The sequence below is a fragment of the Aristolochia californica genome, unplaced genomic scaffold, assembly GCF_029961685.1.
Source record: "Aristolochia californica isolate CCGP_79_NKW_82.1479 unplaced genomic scaffold, dmAriCali1.0.hap1 SCAF_9, whole genome shotgun sequence".
Lineage (NCBI taxonomy): Eukaryota > Viridiplantae > Streptophyta > Magnoliopsida > Piperales > Aristolochiaceae > Aristolochia > Aristolochia californica.
This window is the reverse complement of record NW_027182290.1, coordinates 5,448,857-5,475,773: the sequence shown is the minus strand read 5'-3', so window position 1 is coordinate 5,475,773 and position 26,917 is coordinate 5,448,857. Positions and strand designations below refer to the sequence as shown.

At 41.9% G+C, this 26,917-nt stretch overlaps 1 protein-coding gene across 1 annotated transcript in view; it reads left to right on the top strand.

Moving 5' to 3' along the window:
• Positions 1–26,917, top strand: part of LOC137941130 (translation factor GUF1 homolog, chloroplastic) — a 44,739-nt gene that overhangs the window by 13,132 nt on the left and 4,690 nt on the right. The window contains exons 11-21 of the mRNA XM_068786404.1: positions 4,923–5,077; positions 5,168–5,225; positions 5,560–5,640; positions 5,748–5,834; positions 6,916–6,987; positions 7,115–7,249; positions 7,343–7,416; positions 19,870–19,957; positions 20,580–20,657; positions 21,420–21,495; positions 22,300–22,340. Coding sequence (XP_068642505.1) covers positions 4,923–5,077; positions 5,168–5,225; positions 5,560–5,640; positions 5,748–5,834; positions 6,916–6,987; positions 7,115–7,249; positions 7,343–7,416; positions 19,870–19,957; positions 20,580–20,657; positions 21,420–21,495; positions 22,300–22,340 — 945 coding nt within the window. The remainder of the gene's footprint in view (positions 1–4,922; positions 5,078–5,167; positions 5,226–5,559; positions 5,641–5,747; positions 5,835–6,915; positions 6,988–7,114; positions 7,250–7,342; positions 7,417–19,869; positions 19,958–20,579; positions 20,658–21,419; positions 21,496–22,299; positions 22,341–26,917) is intronic.

The window sequence follows — 26,917 nt, the reverse complement described above, 5'->3', positions numbered from 1 at the left end:
TACCTCCATGAGGCTATTTGCAGTTGGGATCTTGATGAGGTTAACCTATCTTGGAAGACCTTCACGTTGTCAAATAGCAGACAACCCCCCGTCCTCTCCAAGCTTGACCGCTTCTTAGCCAATAATGACCGACTTCAGTGATACAGCAATGCCACATGCAAAGTTCTCAATAGGGTTGTTTCCGACCATTGACCGATTATAGTAGATACCCACTTCGGCAGTTGCCCCCCCCCTTCTTTTCAGGTTCTACAATGCTTGGATGGCAAACCCCTCGTTTGACTCCTCTATCCAATCCTTCTGGGAGAGAATGGTCGTGACGGGCTCGACCGGGTGGAATTTCCTAGCCAAACTCAAGAAGCTAAAGCCTTTGTTGCAATCATGGGCCTCTGCGAGAAAGGCCTCTTCCTCGGCCGAGAGAGCTGCCGTCCTTTATCAGATTTCCACTTCAAGGGCAAATGCAGTCCTTTGCTCATAGTGAGCTCGGGCACTGGAAGCAGCGTGCAAGATTTAAATGGCTCGTTGAGGGGGATGCCAATACTAAATTCTTCCATGCAGTCGCCTCTGCTCGGAGAAGAGCCAACCGCAATACCCCACTCAACGTCAATGGTGGGAGTACCTCGGATCGATCCCTTATTTCAGACTCACTGGTGAACTTTTTTGTAGAATTATACTTTGATGGCCAGCTAGTTCGCCCTTTCTTCGAAAGAGTTCATCTCCAGGCTATTCCTTCGGCCGCTGGTAGTCTCATCGAGCTCCCTTTCTCTAGTAAGGAAATTGAAAAAGCAGCTTTGGGTCTTCCCTTGGATCGTACTCTGGGTTCGGATGGTTTCAATGAGGAATTCTATCGCCGATGCTGGCCCTTCATCAGAGACGATATTGCTTGCATGGTCCACTCGTTCTATCAGCATGACATCAGATATAGGAGCATTAGAGCTTCATTTATTGCCCTCATCCCTAAAAAAGAAGGGGCAGAAATTTCTTCTGACTTTCGGCCGATTAGCCTCACCACCAGTGCTTACAAGGTGCTTTCACGCCTCCTTGCCAATCGCCTCAGGGCGGTTCTCCCTATTGCCATCCATCATGGCTAGAGTGCTTTTATCAAGGGAAGCAATATATTAGACTCGACCATGGCATGTCACGAGCTCATCCACCATTTTAAGGCTTTAAAGCTTCCCAGATTCATCCTAAAGCTTGATTTTGAGATAGCCTTTGACAGAGTTAATTGGAAGCTTTTGGACACTCTCCTGGGGAAGATGGGATTCGGGGGAAAATGGCGTTTTTGGATTCAAAGTTGCATCTTCTCTGCAAGTTACTCTGTTCTTCTCAATGGAACGGCTTCCAGTTATTTTAAGGGTTCCAGGGGAATCAGGCAGGGAGATCCCCTTTTCCCTTTGCTCTTCAATGTGGTAACGGAATACCTATCATCTTTGATCTATTCGGCCAAAACCCTGGGTTGGCTCCTCCCCACGACGGACTGTGCAGCCTTTGATGTGCCGATCCTTCAGTTTGCAGGCGATACAATTTGCTTTGGGGTTGGTACTATGGATCAGGTCCGAAAATTGCTTGCTGTATTGGGACTATTTGTATTGGATTCTGGTCAGAACATTAACTGGAAGAAAACCACCCTCCTAGGCTATCATATTGACTCACCTGTACTTCAAGGAATGGCTGACTATTTGGGGTGCTCAGTGGGAAATTTGCCAGCTACATATATTGGATTACCACTCTTTGACTCTCGGCCTTCGGCGACGCTTTGGTCCCCCCTTATTGAGAAATTTGAGAAGAGACTAGCTACTTGGAGGGGTAAGCTTTTATCTACGGCTGGGCGCCTCACTCTTCTCAAGTCTTGTTTGGCAAGGCTACCAAACTGTTTATTATCATTCATGCACTGTCCGGCCTCAGTTTGCAACAGGATTGATGCCATCCGTCGACGTTTTCTCTGTAGAGGATCAGAGGACACCTTCAAATACCATTTGGTGAGTTGGAAGGATATTTGCATGCCCCGAAATCGGGGTGGTTTAGGCATTCGGCCTACGAAGGAGATGAATAATGCCCTTTTGCTCAAATGGATCTTGAACTTCAACATCAAGCATAATAGCCTATGGGGTGATATGGTCAGGTTCTATCTTCAACCTTCGGGTGCCTGGTGGAGGGAGGATGGCGCTACTCGGCTCCTATCCCTGATATGGAAATCAATTCAAAAACTCCTCCCAGTATTCAGAGATGCAACTTCCTTTCACACAGGCAATGGAAGGACCCTCCTCTTTTGGTCGGATGAATGGTGTGGCCCCCGCCCCCTCTCTGAGGGTTTCCTGGGGCTCTCTAGAGTGGTGAGGAACTTCTCTTGCTCAGTGGCTGATTCTTGGAGAGATCGCTCATGGAGTCTTACGTTTCGCCGGGGATTAAATGATGAGGAAACTACTGCTTTTTGCTCTCTCCTCTCCAGACTCAGCAGCACTACTATTCGTGAGCATGCAGTTGATAAACTGACATGGAAGCCTAGCATTAATGGCCGATTCACAGTTACATCCGCCTACTCTCACATTAGAAAACAAGATTACAACATGCATGAGCACAAGGCAAACCTGGCATGGAAGCTCTCTTCACCTAATAAAATCAAATTCTTTGTGTGGACGGCCATCAGGGAACAAATCCTCACCTCTGACAACCTCCATAAAAGAGGTTACACCGCCCCCGATTGGACTTGCCCCCTTTGTGGTGTGTGTGATGAGACAGTTCAGCATGTTCTCTTACATTGCTACTTTTTATGGCAAGTCTAGATGAAGATATTTCAGAAGATTGGTCTTCAAATGGGGCTACATCAGGACTTTTTTGGCACATTTGAGATGGTTATGGGGATACACCTTCCTAAGCTGGGCAAGATAATTCTCTTGGCATGCCTTGCGCATGTCCCATGGTGTATATGGCTAGAGCGAAATAACCGGAGATTCAACTCCAAGGCTAGCAACCCGGATAATATAGCTTCTCAAGCAGTGGGCCTTATCTCGAGCTGGCTACATTCTAGGAAGGAGTTTGCTTCTCTATCAGGCGTCTCCCTTTGAGAAAATTGAGGTTTGATAGCGCACATGGTGGGCCCTCGTAGGAATCTGGTTATGGCCACCCGGGATCCTCCCCCTTACGACTGCATCAAACTCAATTTTGATGGTAGTGCTTTAGGTTGTCCTGGGTTGGCAGGAGCTGGTGGTGTTTTCACACACAGCAGTGGAGACCCTATTCTATCCTACGTAGGGCTGGTGGGTATTGCTGATTCAAATATTGCTGAAGTGAGTGCTCTTCTGTTCGGTCTCCAAATCTTTAAAGAGCGGCTCCATGGCAAGTTGATTATTGAAGGTGATTCAAAGACCATCATCAGCTGGTGTTCAAAAGAAAGCTCCCCTCCTTGGTGCCACTGGCCAATCACTGATTGTATTGCTGACATTGTGTCATCCATTCATGGTAATTGGAACCTCGTTCCTAGATCAGCCAATTTTGTGGCTGATAAATTGGCAAAATTCGGAACCTCCCAGCAATATCTCATTGTTTGGGAAGGCTTCCCCTCGTGTAATCTGCTCGTTTGAGCTCTCTTAATAAAATTCAGCATCATTTCAAAAACAAAAAAAAGGGTTTGTGAAAATTATGATACTTCATCGTTCAAGATTAAGATCCATAGGTACGGTGGTGATGTCATTTTTTCTGTCCCTGTTAGAGGTCTCCTTGTTGTTATGAGTCTACTTTCTGCCATAGTAAAGATTATGGTTTGTCTAGAAATAGGATAGTAACTTAGTTGCAGTTTTTACTCTACTTACTAGTTTTTATTTTTTATTGAGGAGTATTATTGTAATCATTCTTGCTGAAGATATGATATAATTTTAGGGTAGAGACTCAAGTGATGCAACTCGGCAGTTTCTTTCCGTTTCTTTCTTCTCTGTATCCCCCACCTGTTTCTACTTTCTTTTTCTGTTCTCTCTTTGCTTCACTTTACATAAAACCAATATAACTGCTGTGTAAACTACTTTGTCTTGGTTTCCATTTCTATAGACACTATCACCAGATTCATAGTGCCTAAAACTTATTGTAATTCCTTCAGTGCAAGCATGAACCTTATTTTACTGAACATTTGAAATTTTAATCTGCTTTTGGAATACTTGAAACATGAAGCCCTCATCTGAAAGAATTTTTTTTATTTAATTTGAAGATCAAAACTTAGGAAGCCTTTCAGTTCTTCTTGCTCTTCCTTCCGGCCTCTTAGTGAGTTCTTCTCATTGCTTAAAAAACTCTCTAAAACCTAGAACCCCATGCAGATTAGGGTTCTATGTGTTTGCTTTCTTACCATGTGTGATCAGAAGTTACGGTTAAAGTTCATACTTTACTCTAAAACCTAGTTGGTCTCTGAGTCCTTATATCTGTTGGTGTTAGATTTTGCTGATGTTTTGCCCGAAGAATCTATCTTTGAATTAGTTTATACTTCCAATTCATGAGGCATGTATGGGATATCCATTGTCATGTTATACATTACAGGCCCTGAATGAGCCTTTCCAGGGATACCTTTTGAAATATGGGGTTGTGCACCCTACCTCAAAAATTTTGTATTCTTTACCTTTATATATAGAAACAACAAATGGTACGTTTTTAGCTTCGCTTTGAGGACTACTAATATAATTGGCTAATTACTACTTGCAACTGGATACGAGACTCTTGGAAGCAGAGCCTTATTTGCACATTCCACGAAAAATTTAAGGGGAACTAATTCACTTAATGTGTTGTCCTCATAAGCACTCTCAGCATGCTTGTATCTCTGACTCTTTTCTATTGAAAGTTTATCTCTTGCAGTTTTGTTTTAATTATTATGAAATTTTCTTTTGTAGTTTGCTTCATAGTTTGATTTATTTAGTTATTGGGTTTTCTATCCCCAACCTGTCCAGGTAGGTTACCTTTCAGCTTCAATAAGGTTTGTGGCAGATGCTAGAGTTGGTGACACTATTACGCACTTTGGAAGAAGAGCTGAGAGCTCCTTGCCTGGGTATGAGGAAGCCACTCCAATGGTGTTCTGTGGCTTGTTTCCAGTTGATGCTGACCAGTATGGATCTTTCATCTTTAATTTGAATCTATTGCGTCCTACATTGATATATTTAGGTTTTAATCTATCATTCAAGTAACTGGTTTGTAGGTTTTCTGAGTTACGTGATGCACTGGAAAAGCTTCAACTAAATGATGCCGCTCTGAATGTATGTCTTATGACTTTGCAACTTAATTCCTTCTATTATGTCTTTAATTTTCATCTAGTGCAAAGGATTAGAATTTTTATGGTGGAACCTCTTTCTTACATGGTATCACCAAGTTACTACTACTACTGTTTTACTATTGAAGAAGCCTTTGCTCCTAAACAGAATAAAGATGTTTAACTGATGTTTAGTCGCTCTACTTTACATAAGATTATTGACGGGGTTTCATTCTGTTGGCAACTCTGACTACTTACCTGTTCGAAGTTTTTTGTTTTGGAAAAAAATCAACTGTTATTTTTATTGATCACAGTTCTGATTCATGTGGAAATTAATGCAGTTTGAGCCTGAAACGTCAAGTGCCATGGGTTTTGGCTTCCGCTGTGGGTTCTTAGGCCTACTCCATATGGAAATCGTGCAGGTTTATATAATTCTTTCTACTAAACTTGCTGGATCTACTTAGACTGATTTTTTTTTTTTTTTTTGAAAGTTACTTGACTGTTACCCTGATAAATTTCCAAATTTCAGGAAAGACTTGAGAGAGAGTACAACCTCAGTCTGATAACTACTGCTCCAAGTGTGGTGTACCGAGTCACGTGTGTAAATGGTGATACTGTAATTTATACTCAATCCTTTCTCTTTACTGGTTTTAAAGTCTACCTTCTGCATATTTGCTGCTTTTTTTTTTTTTTTTTTGTGAAAGGCAATGTGCAGCAGTTCATTGCCCCTTGTTGTTTTGATCTATAAAAACTTCTATGTAGTTCTTAAATCCTATATGCATGTAATTTGTTGCAGTTTGCTTGTAAGTTGAGGCTCCAGAATCATTTGCGATATAGGAAAATTGAAATAAGCCAATCAGACATGACTAGATATATGTTCAATGAGCATGTGGATACCAGATTAGATGTAAACGGTCATTTAAACATTGAAGGCACAAACAAATGTATCCCTGAAATAACGTCTGCATAATTTTTGTTTAATAAGAGGGAAAATTTTTATGCTGGTTCTACTGGTATATGTGAGACCTGTGAAGACCACATCTGGACTCCTCTAAAGTAACATTGATTTTAAGTAAAGAACTTTGGAAATTCTAAATCAAATACAAGTACTGATGACATAGTAACCCAGGAATAAAATGGATTCAGACTACAAATGCTGACAACTTCTTGTGCTTTCTCTCACGTATTGATCCAATATTAAATGTTTAAGGGCATGTTGGTATAACACATTGTTGTTCAGTTAAAACTTCATCCATCCAGTCCTCTTTTAGGTGTTTGCGCCGCATGCCTTCTCTACTCTGCATGACCAAAACCTTATGCATCTCATCCAATACTCCAATATCATATATTTACGCACAGATTGGTATACCAGCTCGTTGGTCAGTTAAAAAGTTCATCCATCTTCTCTTTTGGGTGTTTGCTCTCCACTACTTTCGGAACCCGCAAGACCAAAAGCTTTCTTGTCGCCCATCCCATTAGGGGCATCTTGGGTTTAACCAACTCTATTGTTATATCTAGTTAGTTTATTTATGATTTTTCCCTTTTATCTCAATCATTAAGAGGTACTCAATTTCACAACCCACTAACTTTTGAATACCAGGTTTTTATGTTTTATACCAAATATGGATATTGATTTCTCTTTGATAAGAATCATTTGGATGCTCCTGAAACTTCAACTTATTTCTTATATGATTTAGGTTGAATGTTCCAATCCTTCTATGCTCCCTGAAGCTGGGAAAAGGAAGTCCATAGAGGAACCATATGTTAAGGTTATTTCCTTATTCAAGCTATGTTATCATTTTTCTGCTCAGTTAAAGTTGTCAAGAAGTTTAAAGAGTTGCTTTTCATATTCATCTCTTGGAAATACTCGATCTAAATGAGAAGAGGATTTTGTAGATTGAAATGCTTACACCAAAAGAGTATATTGGCTCGCTGATGGAGCTTGCGCAAGATCGAAGAGGGGAATTTAAAGAAATGAAGTATATTACTGAAAACAGAGCTTCATTAATATATGAGCTACCGCTAGCAGAGGTAAATCCCATCTTGCTGAAGAAATTAAGAAAATTTGCTTTTGCTCTTGTAGAGGCTTGTTAAATAATTTACTCTTTTCTGTCAATTTTACAGATGGTAGGTGAGTTTTTTGACCAGTTGAAGTCTAGAAGCAAGGGATATGCTAGCATGGAATACTCTATTGTTGGGTAAAAGTGCTTACATGATTTTTTGCTAAAATGTTTTTCTTGGTTGGATGATTATCTTTCACTGAACTTATCTGCCCCCTAATTCAAAATCATGGAATCCACTCAAACCTTGATATGTCTATCTTAAGTTTTCCTTCTTGAGATAGCCCTCTTCCCATGAACTAGCCCTCATTTGGAAGGTACCTGCTCCCCTCAATATAAGATTCTTCCTTTGGTGTGCTGCCCAGGACAAGATCCTCACTGCTGTCAATCTTCCCAAGGGAGGCAACACCACACCCTGCATATTATTCCCCTTCTGCAACTCCATTGAGGAAATAACCTTCCACCTTCTCTTACATTGTCACTTTGCTTGGTCAATCTGAACTAACATTCTCCACTGAATTGGAATTCAACTTTGTCTGCCCAGCAACCTCCTTGACACCTGCAGAATCCTCATCGGTGCTCCTTTGCCTACTTTAGGCAAGCTCATCCTCTTTTCTTGTGCTGGCCACATTCCCTAGGCTCTCTGAAGGAAAGGAACAATAGGCATTTCAACTTCAAATCTAGCAGCGTTGATAATGTGTTCGGCAGCATCATTGGATATGTTGCAACATGGCTATCCACTAGGAAGGAATTCAGCATGGTCGGCTCTTCTTTGCGCCTCAACTGGAAGGCAATTGCAAGTTTGTCCAACCCCCTCCCCCCCCCCCCCCCCCCCCCCCCCCCCCCCTGTTAATCTCGCTTGGATACCTCCTCCTTTGGGTATCCTCAAATTGAATTTTGATGGGAGTGCCCGTGGGTGTCCAGGAATTGCTGGCTATGGGGGCTTCATACGCAATGCTGATGGTCAATCTCTCATCACCTATATGGGTCCGTTCGGCCTCACTGATTCCACTTAGGCCGAACTATTTGCCCCGTCTCAGGGGCTCTCCATCTTCACAGATCACCTTACAGGGCCTCTCATTGTTGAAGGAGACTCTCAAGTGGTTATCACATGGTGTTCTTCTATCTCTTCCCGAGAGACTGGAAAGTCCTCCACCAAATTTTTTATATCATTTCCCATATTCATTGTTGTTGGACTCATGTACCGAGGTCAACTAATTCTTTAGCTGATTCTCTTGCTAAAGATGGAGCCTCCCTCCAATCCCATGTTGTAAGGAGAATGCCCCTTTAATTTGGTTTGTTTTCCTTCTCTTTTGAATAAAATTACCATTTCACTAAAAAAAAGTTTTCCTTCTTTTGTATTTCCCTTTTCCCAGTAAGTAGTGAGTTTATTCTGAACAGTGGTAACTCTCACTAATTCATGTTCATGGAATTCACCCAAAAGTTTCATTTTCTGGTAGGCAGTAACTTTATATTCTGTATCAAGATTTCTCCTGATTGACTTCTGGCAACATCTGATGGTGTTTCATGCAAATTTGGCAGTTTATCTCATCAGACAGCATGCAACCTCATATCTGCATAATATCTGTCACCACGGACAGTCTCAACACTTGTTGGCTTTAGACCCTAAACTCTACTTGGGCAGGATGGTAAATAAAGAGTGGGTTAGGACATAACTCCATAACCTTTTCTTCCTCCTATTTTCTCCCAATGAGTCCCTCTCTCTTTTCCTCCTTGAGCTAAATCTATGGAGTCCTGAAAATCAAGATGGCATCAGAGCATTGATTTTCAGGATTCCGGCTATGGTTTTTCAGGATTCATTTTTTTTTTTTTCGTAGTTGCCATGTGGAAGATGGGCTCAAGGCCCACAAACCAAGGAGAAGGCCCACAAGCCCATACAGTGATGGCAAGATGGTAAATAAAGAGTCATCTCATAGAGATGGCATTGATATAATTAGTTTAAGTTATAGGGGCATAATTGTAATATTGTAGTTTCATTAATTTATAAATTGACCTTTTCTTCCTCCTGTGTTATCCCAATGAGTCCCTCCCTCTTTTTCTCCATGAACTAAATCCATGGAGACCTGAAAATCAACATGGTATCAGAGCATTGATTTTTAGGACTCATAGTATGGTGTTTTAGAAATCCAATATTTCTATTTGCTCGGGTTATTACTGCTATTCATCTGTGTTAATTTTTTTTTTTTAGTTGGGAAGATTGCCTCCCGATCTGTTTTTTTTTTTTAGTTAGGAAGCCTGCATGGTCAACTCCTATGCTAGCCCCTTATGCCCTCAATCATAGTGGCCAGATCTAAGAGGTGTAAATCTATGTCACCGGCCCCAGCCCCAGCCCCAGCCCCAGCCCCAGCCCCAGCCCCATGGAGAAGGCTATGTAGGTGAAAGTAGACGCAATCAAAACCACAAACACCCACATCACGGTGTCATGGACATGCTGCAACATGGTCAGGCCAGTTCCTTATGGGAGTAGGGATACCAGAGTGCCTGTAGTGCTTATTAGCAGCAATGCCTTCCTGCCTATCTTGTCTGTGAAAACGTTGGCCATCAGGATGAAGACGGTCTTCATGAAGCCCACCCCCACTATGGCGATTAATGACTTTTTTTTTCCGTGAACTTCTACGCCTTGGATGATTCTGGGGCTGAAGAGGATGACAACTTCAATTGCCACAGCGTGCTGGAGAAAGTGGATTCCTATTGTGGTTATCTGGATTTGTTTCACGGAGCTTGAAGGTCTGATGAGAAGCTCCTTCTAGGCGTCTTCGTTTTTTTTATTTTTTTTATTTTTTATTTTTTATGAACTCCTCTTGGCAGTTCTCGTCTTGACTAGCAGAGACTATGAATCTGCTGCATTGCTATGGAACTATGGATGCACAGTTTTCTTCTCTGTTTTGTGAATATTTGCAGCAGAGGCTACCGTTGTCAACTATCTGCTGTCGTACAATATTTTGCCGGTGACAGAGACGGCAACCTGGTGCTCATTCTTATCACGTAGCTGGACGTTGCTAATTGGTTTTTGGATGATCTCGCATTCTTGGATTCCACTGATTGCTCGCTGATTGATCTCCTTCATCATTGATGTCTCTGCCGCTGCCATTTCCATACCGAGATACATATCCCGTGAGGTTAATCCAACCAGATCAAACTTCCAAAAATAAATTTAATTCTATCGCTGACTCTCGTATTCTTATTGCGGAAGGTTTAGTTCTGGAAGGCCATCGTCCAGTCTGTTTGTGCAGTTAATCCAATTGATATTTCCGAGTTAAGTTGCTGTTTAATCCTCTCTCTACAGGATTGATTTATTTTAGAAAGTTTCCTTTGTTGTTTCTTTGCCATTGATTCTCCGAGAATCTCTAGTTCGGTCATTGTCTCTCTGCTGGTTCTGCCGAGTTAATTTGCCGGATCTTCTATTTCTAGAAGTTGTTGATCACAACCCACTGTTGGTTTTAGGAATTCCTCTGGTCATCTTCTTGGAGTTTCGTTGTTCGTTTCTATCTCTGGTTCATCGGTGATATGCTCTGTGCTGTCCTGCTCTCCTCGACAATCACCAGCGATGCTTCGGGAAGACAAAGACGTCTATCGGCCAGTGATTTGTTTCAGGCGCTACTATTTCCCTTTCTGGAAATATTTGCCTGAGCCGGCACCGCGATGATCTCTCCCTCTGGTTTGTTGTTTTTTCACTCTGTTCAGAAGAGGGGAAGACGACTTGCAATTGTGGGGAGGAAGACGATGAGTCAATTACATTGGCAACTTAGGTAGTCAATTTAATCTAGTGTTGATTCAGCCCAACCTGGACCGAGCCGGGTTAACCCAGCAAGCGGGCGCCAGACTCATTTTGTTCCGCTCGGGTTAACCCAGTGGGTTGGACTAACTCGAACCGAGTCAACTTGGTTCGGTCAACCCGACTCAATCCACTTGTTTTTTTTTTTGCCACGGTTATGCGTGTCCAGATCTCGAGTTCTATACCTATTTCTTCGTTACTCGGCTATATTGGCTAATATCTGACTCGGGTCGACTTGGTCCATTTTTCTTTGGTTGGATTATTATCTTGGATTATTACTCGGTTCTAGCATATTATTTGGAGCAATTTCCTTATTTAGTGATGGACTATCTGCAGATTATTTTATGGGTCCTTTACTATTTGGTACATGTTATTGGGCCTAGGCCCATTTCAACTACTATTATTGTGTCTCTTTAAATAAAACATTATTATTGAAGGACTTCTTTGTTGTTGATTGTTGTCAAAATTGGCTATTTTGACGAAGAAGGAAGCATATGGTGGCCCCAAAATATTATCTTCCAGGTAATTATCCATTACCCTCCATACTTGCCATTTATTACTCCTACCATTTGAGAGTCAGTGTCTTGTGGAGGGATACGGTGATGGAGGAGTTTTATTACACTTCTGAGCACTGTGTATAGACCCACTACCTACAGAAGTTAGGAGTTTACTGTACATCCAGCATGAGTTATTTAATTGGAGTATGGAGCGATGGCTTACGGCTTGGAGTGATTTTACTCTCACTTATATTATGCCAGTTGGACCTCTTGGAAGAGACCACCAACTTGAGGGGGAGTGTTGGAAGATATGGAGGACTGCCATTTTATACGGGAAAATTCTATACACCATTTATAGCAACTTGAGAGGGAGTGTTGGAAGATGGGCCCAAATCCACACGACTAAGGAAGGCCCACACATCCAAGAGATGTGGATGATGGGCTCAAGGCCCACAGACCAAGGAGAAGGCCCACATGCCCATACAGGGATGGCAGGATGGTAAATAAAGAGTCATCTTATAGAGATGACATTGATATAATTAGTTTAAGTTCCAGGGGGCATAATTGTAATACTGTGGTTTCATTAATCTATAAATTGAGCTTCAAGGGGAGGGTTAGGACAGAAGTCTATAACCTTTTCTTCCTCATGTTTTCTCCCAATGAGTCCCTCTCTCTTTTTCTTCATGAACTAAATCCATGGAGTCCTGAAAATCAACAGTCGTGGGCCATATATCCAGCTGGTTTCACTCTCGTCATGAATTCTCTGCCTTCAAGGGGATGCTGCTTCGACTCAACTGGCGTATCCTCGCTCACATGTTGGACCCATCCAAGTCTCCTGGCATGGTTGAATGGTCCCCCCTCTCCTCTGGGCAGCATCAAGCTGAACTTTGATGGTAGTGCTTTGGGATGCCCGGGTCCAGCTGGTTTTGTGGGCGTATTCCGCAACTCCTCGGGTGAGGCCGTCTTGTCTTATGCGGGACCTCTGGGGCTTGTTGACTCTACCACCACTGAAGTCTCTACCCTCCTTCACGGTCTCAATATCTTCAAAGAATAGCTCTTCAGGCACTTACTCATTGAAGGTGACTCTAGCGTTGTTATTAGCTGGGGATCGGATTGGACTTCCCCCCTTGGCACCACTAGAAAAATCAGTTCTAAACTCTCAGGGTTCCTTAGAAACATCTAAGGGCTGAATTTGAAACATTCAAGGAAAGGATAAAGATGTTCAAGGAAGAGGAAAAGGCAAAGGTGACACTAAGCTGAATAAAATGCATTCATTGTGGCCGCACAAACCACATCTTTGAAAAATTCTGGGAGAAGTTTGGGAGATGTGCTTGGGCCAACTCTCTTGTCCATGAGAGTACCAACTCATCCACTGAACCTCCTTTACAAGTTGTAATAAACGCCTCTGATGTAATGCAACAACTTATTCAGCGCATGGCATAATATAATGCTGCCTCCTCATCAATATTTGTGATTTAATCTTCCACTCCTACAACCACATTGGCCAATTTAGGTACGTTAGCTTTTCATGTGTGTCCATCCTCCACTTGGGTTCTTGACTCAGGAGCGTCCACTCACATGTCAGGTATATCCACATTGTTTTCAAATTTGAAGGAGTTCACTTCTATTAAACAAGTCACCTTACCTGATGGATCCATTTCCTCGGTACGGGGAATGGGTACATTAACCCCATCCATTTTTATGTCACTGCAATAAGTTTTGTTTGTCCCTAAATTTCCTCTCAACTTGTTGTCAGTAAGTCATCTCACTAAATCCATGCATGGTTCCTTAACCTTTCATCCTTCACATTGTGTTTTTCAGGATCTTACAACGAGGAGGATAATTGGTTTGGCACATGAGAGAGGCAGACTATACTATGGAGGACATTTCACAAAACTCTCCACAGGAATTATACATCGTGATTTCTCCTCTACAATGGCATCTATGATTAGGTCATCTGTCTCCTTTTTTTTTTTTTGAAATGATGCTGAAATTTTATTAAGAGAGCTCAAACGAGCAGATTACAAGAGGGGAAACCTTCCCAAACAATGAGAGATTGTTGGGAGGTTCCGAATTTTGCCAATTTATCAGCCAAAGAATTAGCTGATCTAGGAACGAGGTTCCAATTACAATGAATGGATGACACAATGTCAGCAATATAATCAGTGATTGGCCAGTGGTGCCAAGGGGGGGAGCTATCTTTTGAACACCAGCTGATGACAGTCTTTGAGTTTCCTTCGATAAACAACTTGCCATGAAGCCGCTCTTTAATGATTTGGAAGCCGAATAGAAAAGCACTCACTTCAGCAGTATTTGAATCAGCAATACCCACTGGCCCAGCATAGGATAGAATAACGTCTCCACTGCTGTCTCTGAAAACACCACCAGCTCCAGCCGGCCCAGGACAGCCTAAAGCACTGCCATCAAAATTGAGTTTGATGTAGTCGTAAGGGGGAGAATCCTAGGTGACCATAACTGGATTCCTACAGGGGCCCACCATATGCGCAAACAAACCCCAATTTTCCCGAAGGGAAACGCCCGATAGAGAGGCAAACTCCTTCCTAGTATGTAAACAACTCGAGATAAGGCCCATTGCCTGAGAAACTATATTATCCGGGCTGCTAGCCTTGGAGTTGAATCTTCGGTTATTTCGCTCAATCCATAGGCACCATGGGATATGCGCAAGGCATGCCAAGAGAATTATCTTGCCCAACCTATAAAGCGGATCCCCATAACCATCTCATAGGTGTCAAAAACGTCCTGATGTAGCCCCATTTGGAGTCCAATCTTCTGAAATATCTTCATCCAGACTTGCCAAGAAAAATCATAATGTAAGAGAACATGTTGGACTGTCTCGTCGCACACACCACAAAGGGGATAAGTACGATCGGGGGCTGTGTAACCTCTTTTATGGAGTTTATTAGAGGTGATGATTTGTACCTTGATGGCCATCCACACGAAGAATTTGATTTTACTATGTGTTGAGAGCTTCCATGCCAGGTTTGCCTTGTGTTCATACATGTTGTAGTCTTGCTTTCTAATATGAGAGTAGGTGGATGCAATTGTGAATGGGCCGTTAATGTTGGGCTTCCACGTCAGTTTATCAACTGCATGCTCACGAATAGTAATGCTGCTGAGTCTGGAGAGGAGAGAGCAAAAAGCCGAAGTTTCTTCATCATTTAATCCCCGACGAAACGTGAGCCTCCATGAGCGATCTCTCCAAGAATCAGCCACTGAGCAAGAGAGGTCCCTCGCCACCCTAGAGAGCCCCGGGAAGTCCTCGGAGAGGGGGCGGGGGCCACACCATTCATCCGACCAAAAAAGGAGGGTCCTTCCATTGCCTGTGTGAAAGGAAGTTGCATCTCTGAATATTGGGAGGAGTTTTTGAATTGGTTTCCATATCGTGGATAGGAGGCGAGTAGCGCCATCCTCCCTCCACCAGGTAGCCGAAGGTTGAAGATAAAGCCTGACCATATCTCCCCATAGGCTGCTACGCTTGATGTTGAAGTTCCAGATCCATTTGAGCATAAGAGCATTGTTTATCTCCTTCGTAGGGCGGATGCCTAACCACCCCGATTGTGGGACATGCAAATATCCTTCCAACTCACCAAATGATATCTGAAGGTGTCCTCTGATCCTCTCCAGAGAAAACGCCGATGGATGACACCAATCCTGTTGCAAACAGAGGCCGGACAGTACATGAAGGATAATAAATAGTTTGGCAGTCTTGCCAAACAAGACTTGAGGAGAGTGAGTTGCCTTGCAGTAGATAAAAGCTTGCCTCTCCAAGTGACTAGTCTCTTCTCAAATTTTTCAATAAGGGGAGACCAAAGCGTCGTCGAAGGCCGAGAGTCAAAGAGTGGGAGTCCAAGATATGTAACTGGGAAACTTCCCACTGAGCACCCCAAATATTTTCTCCTCCTTCAAAGTTGATTCAATTATTTTCTGCATTTCTGTCAAGTCTATCCTTCTAGTGTGACTCGTATTAGTTGGGAAAGCATTGCCGATCATCCTTCCCTCCAAGTAAATTCCAAAACAGTTGCTCGTTTGATATTGTTCATTCCGATGTTTGGTGGCCTTGCCCGGTGCCTAGTATTTCTGGTTTTAAGTATTTTATGTCTTTTATAGATGATTACAATTGATGTACTTGGGTGTATCTCCTACGGGAGAAATCTAAAGTATGTGATGTGTTCAAGCATTTTTATAGTGAAATAAAAAATCAGTTCAATACTTTTGTTCGTGTACTTTGCATTGAAAATGGTTTTGAATTTATGAATTAAAAATTTGATTGTTTCTGTAAAGGTTATGACATTATACACCAATCTTTGTGTGTTTTTACGCCACTGCAGAATGCTGTTGTTGAACGTAAAAACCGTCATCTGTTACAAGTGGCTCGTATTATGCTTCTTCATATGGATGTACCAAAATCATATAGGGGCAATGCTGCCCTAACTGCTCGCTTCCTTATTAATTGAATGTCTTCTTCTGTTATTGATGAAAAATTTCCTATCCAGACATTACTACCATCAGTGAGCCCTTGAATCTTCGGATGTGTTTGTTTTGCACTTGTATTTGGGGCCTCTAGAGACAAGTTGTCACCTCGTGTTGTTAAGTGTATTTTTTTGGCTAGTCACGCACACAAAAAGGATATAAATGCTATTGTTCGTCTATTAAGAAAATGCTTATCTCTGTTGATGTAACTTTTTTTTTAAGTTATTCCTTTCTTCTCTTCGTTTTCCATTGAGGTCCCCCCACTGTTTCTATCTGTGAAGTTGTTGCCGCAGTTCTTGTAGATGATATCCGTAGTCCAATTCCTGATGCTACTGTAGAGAAGCCACTATAGGTATATCATAGACAGAAAGCTAATCAAGATGAACTGGTTCCCTTTCTCCTGTTGGACCAAGAACCCCCTTGTCTACGGATCCTGAGGTAAGCAACCTACACATGCCCATTGTTCTTCGGAAAGGTGTTAGAAAAGGTACACATTATCAATTGTCTCACTTTGTATTGTTTGAATCTTTTTCTGACCGGTACAAATAATTTGCCTTGTCCCTATCCTCCTGTAATATTCCTTCGTCTGTGCAGGATGCTCTTTCCTCTCCTCAATGGAAAAAAACTATGGATGTTGAGATGGAGACACTATTGGATAGAGACACCTGACAGCTATGTAATCTACCTGTTGGTGGCATGGTTGTGGGTTGTAGTACACAGTGAAGTATAAACTAGACGGTTCTATTGAAAGGTACAAGGCTAGGTTGGTTACCAAAGGCTATACCCAGACATATGGGATTGATGTCTTTGAAACTTTTTCTCCTGTGGCACGACTATCTTCGGTTTGGATTTTAATGTTTGTTGTTGTTAGCTAGGGGTAGGCACTGTATCAACTTGATATTAAAAATGATTTCCTGTATAGTGATTTGGTTGAGGAGGTATATATAGAGCAACCTCCTAGGTATGTTTCTCCAGGGGAGAATGATAAGGTATACTGATTGAAGAAAGCTATATACGGTCTCAAACAAAGCCATCGGGCATGGTTTGAGAAATTTAGTCAAGTGGTCATGTCAATTGCTTTGTTAGGAGCCATTGCGACCATTCACTATTTGTTATGAAGAGGTCATCTGGCATTTTTGTGATATTGGTCTATGTGGATGACTTCATTTTATTTGGCAGTGATGTCCAAGGCATTGAAAAGACAAAAGCCGATCTGGCACAACACTTTCAAACTAAAGACGTGGGCTCTCTAAAATACTTTATTGGCATTGAAGTAGCTCGAAACAAGGCAGGTCTAGTACCAACTTAGAGGAAATATGTCCCTAACATGTTACTTGAGTATGGACTATTGAGTGCTAAGCCGATGGAGACTCCTATGGAGGTTGGACACAACCTTCATGATGAACAGAGTGATGAACTCCGAGACAAGACAATGTATTGTCGGCTAGTTGGAAAACTCATATATGCTACTATCACCCATCCTGACATATTCTTTGATGTGAGTGTTGTTAGTCAGTTCATGGAGTGTCCTTGCAAGGTTCATTTGGATGCTGCCCAACGGATCTTGAGATATCTAAAAAGGGCACCTGGAATGGGACTATTTTTTAAACATCACAATTACATGAAGATAAGAGGCCTTCTCAGATGTTGACTATGTTGGATCTAAACTTGTTGTTGTTTGTTCCAGTGCTGAAGCTGAGTATAAGCCATGACTCATACAGTCAATGAACTAATGTGGGTAACGTCCATGGTCAGAGAATTGAAACTACAATAGGAAGGGCCGATGACTATGTACTGTGACAATCAAGCTGCCATATTCATTACAAGAAACCGCATGTTTCATGAACAAACGAAACACATTGAAGTTGAGTGTCACATTATTTGAGATGCTATGATGAAAAATGAAGTCATCACTCCCTACTTGGGGTCTGGTGATTAGATTGATGACATGTTTACTAAAACACTAGGCAAACATGAATTCAGTGTGTTTTGCAGCAAGTTGGGCCTTATGGATATATATGCTCCAACTTGAGAGGGAGTATTAGAAAATCTACTGAAGGGCAATTTAGTAAGTTTACACTTCCTACAAAGGCCAGCAGCTACACTATCCTATTCTATGTGTTTAGTTTTTATCTCTAGCTCAAGTTTCATGCAACTTGAATAAGTATGTAAGGAGATATAAGGGTTTAAGTGCTTTTAAGTGATTAGGGGCATTTTTGTATTTTTTTCAGAACTATAAAAGATCTGAGGGTCAAAACTTGACCCCCACACAGAGACATTCCAGAATTCTGATTTCTTTCTCTTTTTTCTCTCTCTCCTTCTCCAAAACCTTAAAGTTCACTCTTTTTTCACTATTAAAAGTACAAAAATACCCTTCATTCATTTAAAAAAAAAAATACTCCTCATAACTAAAACTTTGATAACTCAATACAATTCAGAATCTTGTCAAATTTGAACCTTATGTTTCTAACATGATTCCTAACTCACTACTTCCAGAGAGGAATGCCAGAAGGATAAAATGATTAAAATACCCTTACATAAATTTTAACAACAGGAATCTCATTGTTCACTGTGCTTCCATCCCAGTCCTTCGCTACAGCAAGGTCCCACCATCATTGTTGTCTTCCTATGGTGTGTTTGGAAGGAAAGAAACAACAAGGTGTTCATCAACTTCTCTCTAGTTAAAGACATCATTTAAAGGGTCACATGTCAAACACTTGCTTGGGCTTTCAAATGGATTTCTGTGGCATCCCTTTCTGCATCTCCACGCCCAGGGGTTGAGGCATGTGCCCTTCCCTGCAGCAGGCTTTCAAATTGAATTTGAACAGTGTTCCTTGGGGAACCTTGCTCTCCTTCTGGTTACAGTGGGTTGTTTCTGGATTCCCAGAGTAAAACACTAATCACTGATGCTGATCCTCTTGACGCCACCAACTCCATTAATACCAATGTCACATCTCTCTTGCATGGGCTTGTATTGGTGCCAGAAATTTAGTTCACTTCTTGTGGAAGGTGACTCCACTGCGGTTATTTCTTGGTTCAGCAATAGTATTGACCCCCACTTGGAGGCTTCTACATGCATTGGAGAGAATCATTAACACCGCTCAATCCCTCTCAATTACTTGGAGACATCCCCATATCAACAAAAAAAGGGAGCTGATGCTCTGGCTAAAGATGGCAGTTTTTTGGAGGACTTGGTAATTTTAACCTTCCAGCCCAGAGACTACCTCTTCTTCCTTTTATTTTAGAAAGCGAGATAGACCTTTCTCTTCTTCTTCCTTATTGTAATTTCTCATTTTTGTTTGTTTCTATTCTTTTGTATCTCAGTGTGGAGCCTGTTGTAATCATGGTATTTGTAGCCGCTCTTCTTTAATAAAATTTTCTTGATATTAAAAAATAAATAAAATAGTAGCTCACTTTCTTTACTATCTGTGTCAATGGAGGTTAATGAACCTGTATGCTTTTGGCTTTAGTGCTGCAGTCCCCTACTCTACTTGAGGATGTGGTATCTGTGGCTTCTGAACCACTGAGCACAACCCTGCTTGATGGAACACTCCCATGGAATAAGCTCAAATTTTGCAGTTAGTGCTCTATATGCTCTATTGTGACATTGGCCTACAACTTGTGCTGTGTCAGGACCCCAGTGGTTTTTCTAACATGTTGCATTTGTAAGCATGCATACACAAAATAAAGAATGATCTTTTGGTTTCATTTTTATGCCATGTGGAATTTCCATATATATATATTTATATTGCACCTCAAGTACCAGGTGAACATCTCATCAAACATCTCTATTCTTCAATAATATAGGTATCGAGAAAGTGAATTGGTAAAGCTTGATATTCAGATCAATGGAGATCCAGTAGAACCGTTATCAACTATTGTCCACAGGGATAAGGTAGGTTTGTGGGTTCCTGTCTAAATCAAATTTGGTACACTATCTCATTTATCAACTTTTTTTCTTGTCTTCTTCTGTATGTTACAAGGTAAATTGTGACTACAGCTCCAATTTTCTAGGATTATCTGTAGCTTTCTATCAACTTGAATTCTTCTTATTGCACAAAGCGGATGTTTTGTCAAGGGGATATGTGGATTTGGTGATCAAGGAATTTGAGAATCAAGGGATATCTTCTGCTTGTTCATAAAACCAAGTCATGCTATTATCTCTCTCTCTTTCCACCCTCCACTCCCTCTTCACCACATACACACATACACACAGGCACACACTTTTTCATCTCTCTTCCAATGAAATCAGAAAAGAGTAATATTTTGGGTATCAATCATTTGGTGTAATTTTGTAACCCCAGTGACCCAAACACCACCTAATGGATTACTCTTGTATTTTGACAAACATTTAGCAACATGTGATCATTCTGATTGTTGATTCTTTGTTGTCAACTTCCCTATGATAGTTTGAATAAACAACTTTCACGAGAACATCCTACTGATGATCCCCTTCATCCCATACTGATAATCATGTGGCAATGAGTCATCATGCCTATTAATCTGTTCTTTGGCAGGCTTATTCTGTTGGGAGGGCCTTGACTCAAAAATTGAAGGAGCTTATACCACGCCAAATGTTTAAAGTGCCTATTCAAGTAAGTTTCATGCTGTCTATTCCAATAGTCATCTGGGAACTTTCGGAATAGTATTTTTATGATCCAACAGATAGTGATGGTCAAGTTTCAAAGTGACCAACATTTCCCGCTTTATGAGCTTGAATGCCAATCTGAAGCTCTCAATCTGGTACTAAGCAATGTCTGTGTTCATATACCTTATCTACATTTTTCTCTTTGTGGAGTCTTCAGCCAAAAATCAGCATTTAGGATATAGTATTATATTGCATATTGCTGCAGCTTAAAAAAAGTGTTCGGCAGTGGCAGCATATCCAATAATGATACTAAAACTAAAAAATATGGAAATTCTGCTGGGTTATAGGCTGCAGGACTGGTTATGGTGAATGCTTATTATTGTTGCTTCACGTGATCAAGGCGAATGCCAAAGGGAAAAAAAAGGGTTTCTTTTAAATGATCTCTAGTTTTTTATGAGATTCCAATAGAGTCCATTGAAATGATTAGATTGAGTACTTTTTAATAGTGCAATCTATAAGGAGATCTGATAATAGACAAACTCAGATTCTGATACCCTATATCACTTGTTGATTGGTGGATTTTTCTGGTAGCCCATTGATCCTCTACAGATACATACCAATAGTGTTTGTATTTTCTGTAGATAAGAACTGTGCATAGAAAGTTTAAAACTGTTGGTAATTTAGCTACATTACTTCCCTTATTTGGGATGTTTATTTGTTATTATATTTAGGCACTTCTTAGTGGAAACGTCAAATTTATCCATTTCAGGCATGCTTAGGATCTAAAGTTATTGCGAGTGAGACTCTATCAGCAATTAGAAAGGATGTTTTGTCGAAATGCTATGGTAAGAGAAAGAATTTCCCTTTTGTTGATTTTCATGATAAGACCAAGTGATTGATGCTCTGGACTCTGGTAATGATAGATTATGTTTGAGGTTTAAGGATGATATTTTCAAATGTGGAATTGAAGTTGTGATGCAGCGCGGTGGTTCAGATCCAACGAATAATGAAGTTAAATGCTTCCTCTAAAGTGTGGGTAGCCTTGATTTCAGCAACAACTAAGAAAGCTACAATCTAAATTCATGTTTAGTGAGTAAAATTTAAAGGACAGAAAGTAGAATTTCTGAGGCTATTAAAAAATAGCGAAAGATAAAAAAAAATAAAAAGGATAGGTTTATCTAAGAGAGAAAAAAAACCAGAATTGTATTCAATAGCAAAAGAGTAATTTCTGTGTTACATATGAAAGCCTTTTATAGGCATACAAATCAATAGAATTGGGTATTCCTCTGTTACCCATTTTAGGAAATAGACTCTAATTAGGACTTTTGAAATAGGCAAAATAGTAAACAGGTTAATTGCTCAATAAAACTTCTAATTTCAGCAAACTTGAAACAAGAAATTGCAACTTAGAGAAACTTTCTAATTAAGAATTTTTATTCCTTGAACTTGACCCAAAATTAGGAAATTTAGAGCTCTTTAATTGAGTCACCTTTTCCTTCATAAACATGGGTGATTCTAGGGTGATCTCTTGTTTTTAAGATATTCTTCAGCTAGATCTTCTACATTAGGATGCACTGCATCAAGTTCTTTGGGCAAAAACTTCTTTGTTGTTTGGTATCATTTTTAACATTACTGTTGTTTATTTTTAGGTGGTGACATTACGAGGAAAAAGAAGTTACTAAAGAAACAGGTATGACACATCCAAACAACTATTCGAAATTCTAGTGCCATTTAAGTTTATGTAACTTATGAAAATGGTTAAGCAACCCGACTCTAAGAACAAAGTGATTCTCCCTCTGAGAATCCCTTGCAAGTCAGAACTATCAGAGATTTTATTTTCCTACTCACCCCCTCCGTACCTCCAACCAAACTGCATAGGAAAATAAGCCTCTGTTCACTAATCTTTCACCAAATTAGCCTTAACCAAATTGAGGTGGCTACCTGATTTCTTTCCCTCTATACTGATATCTGACTTGTATGGTTCGCTAGCACTCTTTTTAAGTATAGCTTTACTGTGGTTTTCTTCTTCACTTGTATCCACTATAGTTTTTGGGTTTCCTATTAGTGCTTTCTCGTTCCTCAACCAAACCTACAAAACCCTCTTAAAAATAAACACTTGGCCGCATTAAACTTGTTTCAACTGTTAACTACCTTGGACAGCTCTCTTACTTTTATCTTCATTTATTGTCTAATTAATAGCTCTGTAACAAGTCCCTCTATAATTTACCCTTTTCTTTTGCCTCACACGTGGTTTCCTGTCTAGGTGTAGGGCAACGACTGAGGCAACTGAAAATCCAGGTTGAGTTGCTCCTGACTCACCTGATTTCGATAGCTCAACCCAGACCCATTTGAGTTGAGCTTCAATGGCTTTATTCGGTCCATTTAAAATGACAAATATAAAAAACCAACGAATACCTTATTTAATAAGCTACCCAATTATATAAAATATGATACAAAATTAATATATGAAAATGTGACTTGGGCCTTTGGCTCAAGGGTCAGATGGGGGTATCTAGTGTGAGATCTTGGATTCAAGTCTCGCCAGGGGATAAGAGAGGGGTGTGTATAGAGTAAAAACAAATATATGAAAATACTGCAGAGTTTTATAATAGACTGTTTTGAGGGTTTATGTCTGTGTTTGGTAAGAGAAAAAATCTAAAGACCTGTTTTGGACTTTCAAAAACCAATGTAACCTATTTAATGTTTAATAACATAATATTTTTTTGAAAAGTTACTAATAACATAATATAGAGAGTCAGCCAAATATTAATAATATAATAATAAATATTTACATATTTAAATAAATAATTTAATATTATTTCATTGATATGGTTGGTTATAGCACCTTCAAAAGTTCAAACTGTGAAGGGGCGATTTCGGAGAGAAATTAACGTTACGCGTAATGTGCGCCCGTGAAACGCGTAACGTGCGCCGGTGAAAAGCGTAACGTGTGCCGCTTTTCGAAAATGAGCTGAAATCCTTCTCCGATCACCGTCCCCGCAGCCGGTGACTGGAACCCTCGATGGCAGACTTCCGGCAAGGATGTCGACTCCTTCTCCGACACCGATAGACAGAAAGAGGTTGACCTTCCGAGAAGACACAGAAATTCCGAAATAGGAAAGCGTCAAGCCAGACACTCGAAAACCTTGAATCTTCCCTCCGACGAGCCAACGGAACCTCCTATGGAAGATTTCGTAGCCAGCTGGAAGACGATCTCTCGGCAAAAGAAAAGGAACCCCCTTTTCCGTTTTTGCTACGAAAAAAACAGATTTACAGTGGAGAAAGTCATTAGGAGCTCCGGACAGGTGATTCGCATCTCCTCTGCCGTCGGATCGAAGATGTCCTTCATTTGTATTCCGATGGAAGCCGCTTCAAGCTTCGTCCTTCAATTCCAACGAGTCACAAACGAAGCTAACCGAACCCGTGAACTTTGGACATGGGATTCGATTTTCTTCCTGTTGGTGAGCTCCTTTCGGGGACAGAGAGAGTGATGTGTCGTCCATCGGCGTGACTCAACAGTGCTCGCCAAGATCTACATTCCCGAGGCCACAACTTCGGGATTTGGCTGGAAGGAGTTCAAAGAAGCCATCCGGAGCCTCTCTCCGGCGCAGACTCCGGCAGGGGGAGCCCTCAGAGCCAGCAGCAGCCCCCCCCCCCCCCCCCCCCCTTATACCTGAGCCCCAGCAGAGACAAAACACTGCTCTGAGGCCATTTCTCCCCCCCACCAGCCCTCCCCTTCCCTCAAAATTACCTAACCCCCCTAACCAAGCCATTCAAAACCTCTTTTCAGAACACCATGCTCCTACACACCTTCCTTCAAAACAATATAAAACCATCCAAACTTGCTCCATAAAGGGCGACAATCTTTGACCCGCTCTATCCTAGTCCACACCTCCTCTAGTATTGTCAAGTCAAGCATACTTCAATGGCTGACTGATGAGCTTCACCTCCCCTACACACCCAGAATTTCCTACCTCAACCCCCATTCTTGGCTTGTTCACTTTGAAACCCAACAAGAGTCTTCTGCGGCTCTTGCTCTCACACCCCACACCTCCTTGGGCATCATTGGGTTATCAGAATGGCTCTCCTTGACTCCTTCTAGTCAATTTGGCAATGGGCTACAGTCACCGACCTCCCTACGGAACTATGGCACAACGAGGTCTTCACAAGCATCATCTTGGAGTGTGGCGACATAATAGCTCTGGACCCCCTTACTGAGCACTGGCATCGTCTTGATGAGGCCCGGATCCTCATCAATCCTATCCATCCTTGCGAAGGACGTTACTTCCGAAGTATTATGGTGGATAATGCCTGATTCTGGATCCAAATTGAGTTGGCAGATATGCAAGATTTCAGAAATGTGACCTCGAGTCCTACAACTAAATCTAGAGATTCTCTACAACCTGCCCACACATTGAGAGCAGCAACCCTGGCCTCTTCTCCCCTGAAGATGCGTCCTGAACCAACCAGTCTTACAGTTGGCGATGACTCTATTCTAGCTGCCTCCTTGGTTGTCCCCCCATCCAGCCTACCATACCACCCACCCACCAGTCCATCTCAACCCACCACAGACACTATCCCTGATAGAATTTATTCCACCCCAGATACCTACATCTGCCATTCAATTTCCCACTTTACCCCCCGAAATAATCACACCCCCTCATTCCCCCCCCCCCCCCCCCAATTAAAAGCCCCGCAAGTCTCCCTATAACCACACCCCACAGTCCTCACACCCCTCAAACCATCACTCAAATAATGAACTCTCCCCCTCTCCCACCTCTGAGATATTCCACCCCAAAATTCCTCCTCCTCCCCTTGCCACCTACCAGCAGCGGAATAGAGGTCAGCCAAGACAGCTTCTCCAGTATGGTCCCAGTGCTAATTCTAGATACCCCTGCAATCCAGAGATAGGGGACTTCATCCTTCCAGAGACTGGTGAAAAAGCTCAAAAGTATGTGGTTGCTCTTCAGATAGAACAACAAAAATTCGACCCAGAAACCTGGGCACAGATAATGTAACTTGCCAAGATGTTGGGCACTGTTTACACGGAGCCCCTTAGGGAAGATAACCACCTGTCTGAGAAGTCCAAGAAGAAGACTAGTGATCAATGATCATTATCTCTTGGAATGTTAGAGGAATTGGATCAGTACGTCGTCGTGCCGCAATTCGGGACCTCCTTGCCTCTACCAAGGCAAATGTTGCCATTCTTCAAGAAACCAAGGTGGCTTCTCTGCCACTTGGATATATCCGCGAGCTGTGGCCTCAAAAGGAGCCTGGATGGATTTCTGTGGATGCAATTGGATCGGCTGGTGGCACTCTGATTGTGTGGGACACTACTACCATTGAGGTGATTGATCGTTGCTGTGACACTTACTCCCTCGGAATCAAATTGAGAGACAAAGAATCGGGGAACATTTGGTGCCTTGTGGGTGTGTATGGTCCTACTAGACACCATGGGAGACATCTCTTTTGGGATGACCTTGAGAGGACTTGTCAGAGGTGGCCCATTCCTTTGATGCTTGCGGGAGATTTCAATGTTACCCGCTTTTGCCACGAGAAATCCCCACCTCCTGGAGAATCTCTACCTCCATGAGGCTATTTGCAGACTTTATTGGTAGTTGGGATCTTGATGAGGTTACCCTATCTTCTGGGAAGACCTTCACTTGGTCAAATGGCAGAGAACCCCCAACCCCCCCCCCCCCCCCCCCCCCCCCCCCCCCCCCGTCTTCTCCAAGCTTGACTGCTTCTTAGCCCATAACGACTGACTTCAGTTATATAGCAATGCCACAGGCAAAGTCCTCAATAGGGTTGTTTCCAACCATTGGCCGATTATGATAGATTCCCACCTCGACAGTTCCCTCCCTTCCCCCCCCCCCCTTTTCAGGTTCAACAATGCTTGGATGGGGGACCCCCTCTTTTGACTCCTCTATCCAGTCCTTCTGGGAGAGGATGGTTGTGACGGGCCCGACTGGGTGGAACTTCCCAACCAAACTCAAGATGTTAAAGCCGTTGCTGCGATCATGGGCCCTTGCGAGAAAGGCCTCTTTCCTCAGCCGAGAGAGCCGCCATCCTTTCTCAGATTTCCACTCTTGATTTTGAAGAGGAATCTAGAAGCCTCTCTTCCTCAGAAGTAACTCAGAGATACACCCTTCAAGGGCAAATGCAGTCCTTCGCTCATAGTGAGCTCGTGCACTGGAAGTAGCGTGCAAGATTTAAATGGCTCGTTGAGGGGGATGCCAATACCAAATTCTTAGTTGCCTCTACTTA